The sequence below is a fragment of the Gavialis gangeticus genome, unplaced genomic scaffold (assembly GCF_001723915.1).
Source record: "Gavialis gangeticus isolate Ggan-Ray unplaced genomic scaffold, GavGan_comp1, whole genome shotgun sequence".
NCBI classification, from domain to species: domain Eukaryota; kingdom Metazoa; phylum Chordata; order Crocodylia; family Gavialidae; genus Gavialis; species Gavialis gangeticus.
In genome coordinates this window covers 124,254,460-124,264,222 of record NW_017729024.1, presented here as the reverse complement: position 1 = coordinate 124,264,222, position 9,763 = coordinate 124,254,460, and the positions used below count along the sequence as shown (strand labels likewise).

Sequence of the window (9,763 nt, the reverse complement as noted above, 5' to 3'; positions counted from 1 at the left end):
AGTTCTTTGTCAGCTTTTGAGCACAAACACCCTTCGTCAGGCATAGGGAGACTCTGCTGGTCAATATTAAGAATAATGTTTCATTTGAAGTCCAACAAAGAAAATTTACTCTTGGGGGCTATTTTAAGAGACTCCCAGTCTTTGCACTATATTAATAGCCTTTAAGTGGTAAGTGATTATGTATAAAATGTAAATGAAAAATAAAATGCAACTAAAGTAGCAAGTCTAAATGTTTATTCAACAATGAATTAACTCAGCAAAACAAGCAGATGCTAACATTTTGTTCACCAGTAGTTAAAGGGAGGGGGGGGGATGAGAGGGGGGCATTTAAGTCCAGTATGCTTCACAGGCACAGTAACTGCTTTTATTGACCCTTCAAATGAAGGCAATAAGCAGCTATTAGCCTCCACAAGACCTTGTAGCCAATTGTGAAAAAATCCCCTGCTCTCATTTACATTTCATCTGTCTCAATAACCCTCTTAAAAGAGTGTTAAACAAGCAAGAAGAACAACAAAAGAACTCATACAGTTTCCTACTGAGAACAAGGATGCTGGTTAAGCAGCCCCACATTACAGAAACAATAATCATTTCCTTAATAATGCAAAGTTGCAACCTCCCCTATAAACTTCAGGAAGCACTGCATTTTATCTTTTTCTACTATGCCTTCGAAGTTGTTGTGCTATTGTACTTTAATATGAACACGAATGTGAATGAAAAAATATTTCATTTTTATACAGGTACTGACTACAAAATATAAATTGTTGCTAAGCATAAGCTTAAGGGTAACTTAAGTTTAAGTATTCATTATAGAAAGGGAATATTCACTTCAGAGTCAATTAAGAAAGAAACATACTGAGGTCATACTGAGATTTGCAGTTAACAGGTAAAATTCCTCTATTTTTCACTGTAATAATTGCAATTCATTTCCAAGTTTAACACACATTAAGTCCTAAGAAAATTACCTAATTTTCTTTAATACTGTATACATCAAAATGAGCCTTTCCAGAACTGCTTTTTAAAACAGGGTCCCACTAGTCACCTTTCTGCACATCCCTCTCTAAACAACTACCATCCCAACAAACCTCACTGCAAATATGTTACTATTTGATAGGTGCAAGAACATTTTGCAAGTTTTGTACTTAAACAGAAAATGGGGACTCCTTTAATTCTCTGTATCATCACAATGCAGAAACAAGTGAGGGGACAGTTCCCGTACATCCATCATACAGCTCCCTCAGCACAGCTGCTTTTTTAGAAGCTAGGGGTTCTGTCAAAGGTCCAAAGTAAATGCAGAAGTTCACTAGTAAAGTCCTGATCTGCCTGACCTCCTTGGAAAACACAGACCTCTGTGGTTCTTTCTTCCTTTTCCATGTCCTTGTGACAAGGTATTTAGCAGAATTTACAGATGAGCCATAGGAAGTTAAGGCAGAAAAACTAATTCAGAGTCAAAACCTGCTTGTCAGTTACTTTACTAACAAATCACACCATCCTCCAGCCAATACAATATACCAAATAACTGGGAAGATAGCAATTCCACAGTAGGAAAGCAAGATATTAAGGTTACATTGTTTTAGATGAGATTCACAGAATAAGTATGCAACAAGATGGATCATTACAGGAAGAAAAAGGGTAACAATTAAATACAGTCAAGATGTTAACATATATTTTGAAGATAAGCAGAAAGAGCAGAGATCAGGGTGAGCAGAGAGAAAGTATGCTATTTACAAGAATAATCTTAGCCCAAGTTCCAGAGGAATGGTCCCAGCTGTCTTCTGTCAGGCAAACCTCCTGCTCCCTGCCCTGACCACCTAAGAACTCCTGAAGTTTTCTTTCTCCCTTTTTGGTTTCCGTGTCTGCTAATTTGCCTTATTTTAAATTTTCCCACCTTGGCACAGTGCTATTGCATTTAAGCTTTGCAACCCTTCTAGGAAATGTATGCATCAAAGACTTTCATGGCATTATATAATCATGAAAACTGGTGTATGTTATAACTTTCCTTAAGACGTTTTCCCTCACCTCTCCCAACATATACAGTCTGATCCTAGACTATAATGGGTCCCACTGAAGAACTGTCCATGACCAAAAATTAGACCCATTAATCTCATTGAGAGTTAAGGAAAGTCTGGTACTCGTAAAGTCTTCTAGCAGGTATTTACTTAATATAATTCAATAATTATATTATTGTCACCCTTGACACCAACTGTATTTAGAATCTTCAAATGAAAAGTAAACTACATATGAAGGAAGTATTTTTCTTCTTAAGCAACAAAAGTGAGAGAGGTCTCAAAAAGAGTAACATACACTAGGGCATCAAGGATTTTAATTGTTCCAGATAGAAACCAGAATGCCAGTCATGTTATCCTTACAAAAAACCCTATATTTTAAACAGAAAAATTATGTAGGCAAACAGCATCTTCAGCAGAAGAGAAATATAACATGAACATTCAAAAACAGCGAAAAAAATCCTATTTAAAAATTAGAATTTAGAATACATTTTAGAACACACATGCTCCAAAAGAGAGAAAATGTATGTACCACATTTGAAGTAAATGTCATTATCCTTAACCCTGTTAGGAAAAATATTTTGAACCTTATTAAAGCAGTGGATACCAGAATAAATATTTTTGAAAAAAAATATCCTTAGTTCGCAAAAATATTTTGTTTCTTGGGACTCAAGTAAATATAAATTTTATAATCCACTGTATATTTTTTAACCCTAATTACTCATACTGGTGGGATACCAAAAAGTTCATTGTGCAGTATGTTTCAACTGAGGCAGCACTTTTTCCCCTTCCTCATTAAATGAGGTAAACAGTACACTGGAAGCAAGAACCCACAAAATACAAGTCATATTTACATGGATTCATAGTGGTTTCTTCTTTGAATATGCTAAAAATACACTGTGTAAACTTTACATGGATGCAAACCTCAAAAACCAGAATTAACAATTTACCAGCATTAAACTGGCACAGAACAAAAAACTTTCAAACAAAACCAGCATGCAATGTACTGCATTTCTCCCTGCAATCTTGCATGGATAAACAACACTTTATGAACACTTGTATTCCTCCTATAGGTAGAATGGATAAGGTATAGGAAAGTGCAGAAGGGAAGCAGAGTAGTACATATGGGGAAAGAAATACTACTTATAAACGGTACTGCAGTACACAGATTTTTGACATTTAATATCCAACACTGTTTACTAGAAAACAGAACAAAGTGGTGATTTTGGGGTTATACAGAAAACTAGATTAGGAAAAGGAATTAAGGGGTGCTAGAGATGGTCATTTCAAACAGGAAAACGGTTAGAAATGAACATAGGAAAAATAAACGTCACCTCTGTTCATAGTACAGGAAAGTTAGGTAAGAATAATGGTAAAATCTATAAGCAAGTTTCCAGATGGTACTGAAATTGGAGATACAGCAATCTTTCCTCCCTCTTTCTCTATCTTTTGTATTTATAAGTGACTTTATTCCTTTCTGTGCAATATCTCTGCTCTCTGCAAGTACATTCCTAACATCTGACAAAGCAGGCTGTAGCCTACAAAAGCTCTCTGAACAAGTTAGGCAGAAGATACGGCAAGTTGGTATCTTAAAGATCAACTTTAAACTAACAGAGCTAACTACCTCTCTGCCTAGAGCACTGGACCCTCACAAACTGGTAGAATCTCTCTACAATGAAACCCAGCCATCCACATAACATGTATATTAAAAATTATTCCTTATATGATTTAAGTGTGATTGTTTAGTTAATTCCAATCATACAGTAACATGATTAATATGCAGTGTCTAACATGCAACAAGAACTCCAATTCATTTTATTATCAGAAGTTTTGAAGCAGCACTTCTAATAGTTACCTTATCTAGGTGTGAATGTGTTGTCTGTACATGCTTCAGCTTTCTCTGTAAACTGAAAACAAGTAAACTTAAACCTTGCATTTTATTAGAGCACCACATCCAAATTCTTAGATTCTTTGTGTATTTAAGAAATGCGTAAAAATTAACCAAGGATATAGCTAGCTGAATGAAAATCAGAATGGAGCAGAAAAGCAGAATATACATATTTAGACATGCTAAATAATGACATCATTTTAAAGCAACTTTTAAGATTATATAACTACATAACTTTTCTTTACATTGGAATAATTTTATTTTGATCTGGTTAATGTCTTATGATGGAATACTAGTGTCTTTATAACATAATTAATAAACAACATTCCACAATCTATTATTTAGAAATAATCACCTGGGTGTAGCAGAGAGCTACAGTATGCAATTGTTGTTTTTAGTAAAGGACAGAAAAAAATATTTACAGATGAAAACTGGGTTCAGTGAAGAAACATCTGTGTTCAACATGCTTGGGAATGCATTCCCCTTTGTTTAGAATTATTGGTAAAAAAGGCATTGAACTGAATAAACTAGAGAAACAAAGTGTGCCTCTTAACCCAGAAGAAGAGATTGTAGCTCCACTGTCAGGTATCATACCAATCAAAAAAACATTTAGATTTGTTTAAAAAAAATCTGAGCACATCCCTCCACTTTACTGTTAACTACATCACAAAAATGTGTGGACTTTATGATTCAATTCTCAACCTTGGCCATGGACAGGTGTTCAGTTCTGCCAATAAGAATTTTAGAAAGTCTTGGGGTATAAACAGATGTCATATTTAGAGCAGAACAACCATGCCAGGATGCACCTGGAACAGATGATCCACTTCACTGGCATCTACAGATGTTGCCGAGGCCATTGTCCCACATGGTTGGGCGCCTGCCACTCCTGGTGCTTCAGAAGCTCAGTCCTACAGTACAACAGCCAAGGGTGCTGTACCCATGCCCTCCTGCCATAAGCGAACAGACATTGGCTGTGAAAAGGTGGCACAGGCTAAGACTAGGAAATATCACACTCACAAATTTAGGCACTTGCAGTATGAAAAAGGGCCAAGGCACGTGTGCACTTGAGTTCTGTGCCACCATAAATACTTATGGCAGTACAAAGGCAATGTCTGCAATGTAGCTAGTAGAGAAACAGCCCTGGGAGCAGGAGCACACGTACATTTCAGTCCCCTGGCTGAAGAGCTATATAGGTGAGTTCTTCCACCAAGGGGCATGAGTAGGGAGCTCCCTGGGTACCCTCAACCTTTAGGGGAGCTCATCAGTTGACAGCCTGCCCTCTCCCCTGCCTGAGAAAGGAACAGACTGTCAATTGAAAACCAATCCCATTCCATCATGAGGCATGTGGGGAGCCTTGCTGCTGCAACAGAGATACCTGCTGCCCCTTGCATTCCTCCAAGTGGACCTGGAGGAGTGAGAGGGGAATGCACTTTCCTATGGTGGCAACTCTCCAGAAGACTTAGGAAGGTTGCAGCTGTGGCACACCTGTCTAAGATTCCCTGCACCCCTCCAAGCCACCTGAAGAGTGGCTGGGGGGCAGTCTTCCCAGTGGCAACTTTCCTGGGGCTCAGGAGGGTTCCCACCATAGGAAATGCACTCCCCATACTGCTGAACAACTTACTGGTGGAGGCAGGGAAGAGTGGTGACATTCTTCCCTTCACAAGAACCCAAATGCCCCCCTTCCTGCTGAGCAGGGACAACAGGGGGCTGTGGGTTATTGGGTGTCCTTCACACCTGAGAGAAGCAGACAGCCATTCAAGATCAGGAGGAGACAGATCTTCCTCATAAGTAATTGATTTAATTTCCCGTAGAAGAGTAAGTTCTCTTCCACAATAAAACCCTTGAACAGCTGTAAAGCTCTTTTTCTGTGCTGGGAGAAAATATTTTTGCAGGGAGAAAAAGCTTAAGTCTGTTTGCAGCGCTGGACTGACAGGGAGTTTAAGCAGCTGAGCAGTTTGATGGGATTAGTAACATACTTAAGAAAGAGGACAGTACAAACCAATTAATATTAAACAATTTTGTGCTTAGTCTTACTTTGATACATATGCAATTTTAGATAGTGTGCACATATACAAATACTCCACACGTATACCTGTTTTCATCATCTATACATATAAACCTTTTACATAATACACAGCATCAGACACAGGAGATGGTTTTAGTTAGAGCATGTTGAATTAATATGATAAAAGCCAAGTGAAAAATCAGGGAGAACAGGGAAGAGGTAACAGCAGCAGTCTAAGTGAAACAGCTATCATACAGTCTATCTAGCAAGTTGTAGCAGCAGTAATGAAAATAAAAGAATAACTTTTAGAGATACCAGACTGGCAATTTAGAACCGGGATCACTGGCTGATTCTCTTATAAACAATGATTAGGCAAGGTATCCAACAGCCTTTATGACCAAAATATTTTCTCTATCAAATTCATTCATTATAGATTTTGACTTTCCTTTATTAAAGGAAAATATTGATTATATATTTGTACTGATCTATATTTTCAGACTGGTTGGTTTGATCAGAAGAGGGTTGATGAAAATAGTCAACATTTTCCTTAAGCTTAAGACCTTGACACTTGCAGCACAGAATAAAACTACAGGGAAGCTGAACACTTCAAAACAAAACGTCTGCAAGGGTTTAGGAAGAACAGTGGGGGGTGACTTGCTAAAAATGGGTTTAAAAGAAAGGATGGGAAAGTTTGCTTGTAGGCAAACTATTGGATGGAATGAATTACTCCCTACCAGGTTCTTGGCAGAAAGGGTGTTAAATTTAATCCTTTACAGCTGGATAATAATTGATTCTTTTTTACACCTATACACAAAATAAATCTAATGTTGAAGGAAGACGAAAGTATCAATGTTTTTAATGCTACTTATCTGGTCAGTGTCATACATTTTATATGACTTCATTTTTATTACCCAAAGTTAAGAGAAAGGACCTTTCGAATAATGTAGTGACATTTGCTACTGCCACTGTTTAAAAAAAAAAAAAGAATTATTCATACTTTAATCAAAACATATACCAGTTAGATGTGTGCCCCAATGACAAAAATACACAGACAGTTGACATTCTTTAGTTCTACCATAAAATGCACATTCCCAAGTGTCCTTGTTACAAATTATAATAAAAGGCTTGACGTGTGTTCATTTTTATACTCTAAAAGTGCAGTAAGTCAACTCAAGCGAACTGTTCTGTAGAAAAGGAAAACTAATATCACCTGAATAGCATCACTGAAAGCAACCAGCAAAAAAAACATCAAAGTAATCCTTCCTCCATAAATACATTTTTGAAGTTACAAAACAGCACAGGAGCAAATGTGTGCCTTGTGAGAAAGACCTATGGTATCTTCTAAAACAAGTAAATGTCCCAGCTTCCCTTTCAACTCTGTTAGTGCAACTTACCCCCAACATGTGACACTCCTGCCACTTCAGACCTGGTCCATCCTTAAAGACAGATTATACCAAGTTGTATAAGGTCCAACTTTTGTTCTTTGCCACAACATTTGAATCCAAGTTTGTGGCCTCAGCCTTCAAGAATGTTCACAACAATGTCAGTAAAGTGTTTAGAAATCTGAGACAAAATATTTTTTGGCTCAGACTCATCTGTCACCTACGTAGGAAAAGAGGCTAATATAACAATGCTTTCAACAGTCTCTCACTTACACTCCAGCTTAGTCAAAAATCCATTTTTCCATGTTAATATAGCAAAAGTAAAGCCCTGAACAGGACCAGGTTAAAACAGTAAAATATTTTTATGCATCTCACACTTCGATCTATCACGTGTCTGACTTTTTTGTCTTAAGACAACATTGTTTCTCAAAGAGAGAAAAGGTATTATTGGGCTGCTGCCCAATATACATACGTAAGGTTTTCTGCCAGCTTTGCTGATCAGAATTGCAGCTCTTCACAGCCTTAACACCACTCTGATGGCAGATGTCCCTAGTGTAGCTGCAGTCATGCCAGCAAAACTGTGTATGACGCAGCTTATTTTGCTTATGGCAAGGTGGGGCCCAAAATCTAGTTCTGATTCTATATTAGGATCACTTTCCTGGTGTAGTTGTAGAATACTGGTATTCTTACTGCACTAAAGTGCTCCTTGTGGCAATATTGCTTCAGGTATATGAAAAAATGAAAACTAATGTAGATCACTCAGGTGTATTTCCAATATAGATCACTCCGGTGTATAATGGTCTATTGAAGTCAAATGTAAATGCCACAATTTTTTTTATTGAGGAAATACTCATAATCAATACAGTACAATTCCCACACAAAAAAAATGAATTAAAGTGAACTTCAGGTTACAGCCTCTTAGTGGTACAACTGCATGCAGCAGGGGCCCCTGACCCCTGTTACTTGGACAGAAGAGAAGAGAGCAGGATTGAGGACAGCAAAAGCAAGTGACACTTGAAGAAAACCTAGCTGCAAGGAGCAGAAGGTGTGTGTAGCCTGGTTAAATTGAACAGCAGGACCCAGCCTGAATGCAGAGCTGCTGATTAGGGACTCAACAGCACCTCTGTTGGCAGAGAGGTGGGTCAGGTCACTGGAAGCAAGCAGGACTTAGGTGAATATAACCCCAGCCTGTGGGCTTGGGCAGGCAGTCTGGTCCTAGCTGCCACAGTGGAAGGAGCTCTGGACAAAAGTGGTTGCTGGAAAGGGCAGTGTAGGCCAGGATGGTCCCCCAGAAGCTGAGCCGAGGATAGCTATTTGGTGAGGGTCTGGCAGCAACAGAAGAAACCCAAGATGAGGTTTTGAGATTTTGAGCTGGAACTGTTTGGTTAGTGTTTTGTGTTTAACTGCAGGACTGGTTTGTTGCTACTACAGAGGTGTCAGGGCCACCCAACAGGGTGCTGCGGGTGATGAAGGTGGCTCTCTCTGTTTTGGGACCTGCTCCGGGCAGGAATGAGAGGGATTGACACCCAGGAGTCCTCCACCCACTGGGACCTGGATGGAGGATCTTAGCCACAGAAAAAGGGCCAAAGTCAGGAAGGCTTGAAGCCTGAGACACCAAGTTTGTTGGTTTGGGGCGAGGAGGCCCCCTCCCAATTTGTGACCAAGTAATACCTGTGAGGCATAGGCATGACTATGGGGGTGGCTGGAAGCCTCAGTTATAGCCCCTAAGGCAATGTTAAGGTACATTCAGGGTCTGCAGGACCCCAATGTGTATTAGTAAGGTGAAGCCCTGGGGACTGTCTTAAAGGAGAAGTATCCTGAGAGAAGCCTGGAGAGGCAGGTCTAAGTTAGAGGAGTGAAGGGAGCCCAGATGACTAAGTCTGGGGACAGAGAAACCCAGAGGATGGAGCCAAGCAGGAGAGCACCAAAGAAGCTACTCCAGCCTCTAGAGGCAGCCTCCCTAGCATATCATTGTTAACAACAAAGTCATGGCAGGAAAGAGCAAGACACACTGGGCAAGACATGCTGGGAAATTTGGTCATCACACCAGGCGACAAAGCTAACCTATTTAACGACTTCTTTGCCTCCATTTTCCTGAGCAGGGACCAGATCAGCCCCCCCACACTGGGCCCCCCGTCAGGTCCCAGGGGAGGCGCACCTAAGCCAAGGGTCAGTGAGGATCTAGTCAGGGAAATTCTGGAGGGACTGGATGTCAGCTGGTCCGGACGATCTCCACCCCAGAGTGCTGAGGGAATTAGCTGAGGTCATTGCGGGACCCCTGGCATGGCTTTACGAGCACTCGTGGTGCTCTGGTGTGGTGCCAGAGGACTGGAAAAGGGCCAATATGGTTCCCATTTTCAAAAAAGGGAGGAAGGAGGGCCCAGCTAGTCTTACCTCGATCCTGGGTAAGCTTTTTGAGAGAATTATTCTGGCACATGTCCACGAGGGGCCAGCAGGGGAGATTATGCTTAGGGGAAACCAACAC

At 39.9% G+C, this 9,763-nt stretch overlaps 1 protein-coding gene across 1 annotated transcript in view; it reads right to left on the bottom strand.

Annotated features, from left to right (window-relative positions):
* Positions 1–9,763, bottom strand: part of LOC109297686 (COBW domain-containing protein 1-like) — a 59,947-nt gene that overhangs the window by 3,081 nt on the left and 47,103 nt on the right. Inside the window, exon 11 of the mRNA XM_019517660.1 lies at positions 3,859–3,910. Coding sequence (XP_019373205.1) covers positions 3,859–3,910 — 52 coding nt within the window. The remainder of the gene's footprint in view (positions 1–3,858; positions 3,911–9,763) is intronic.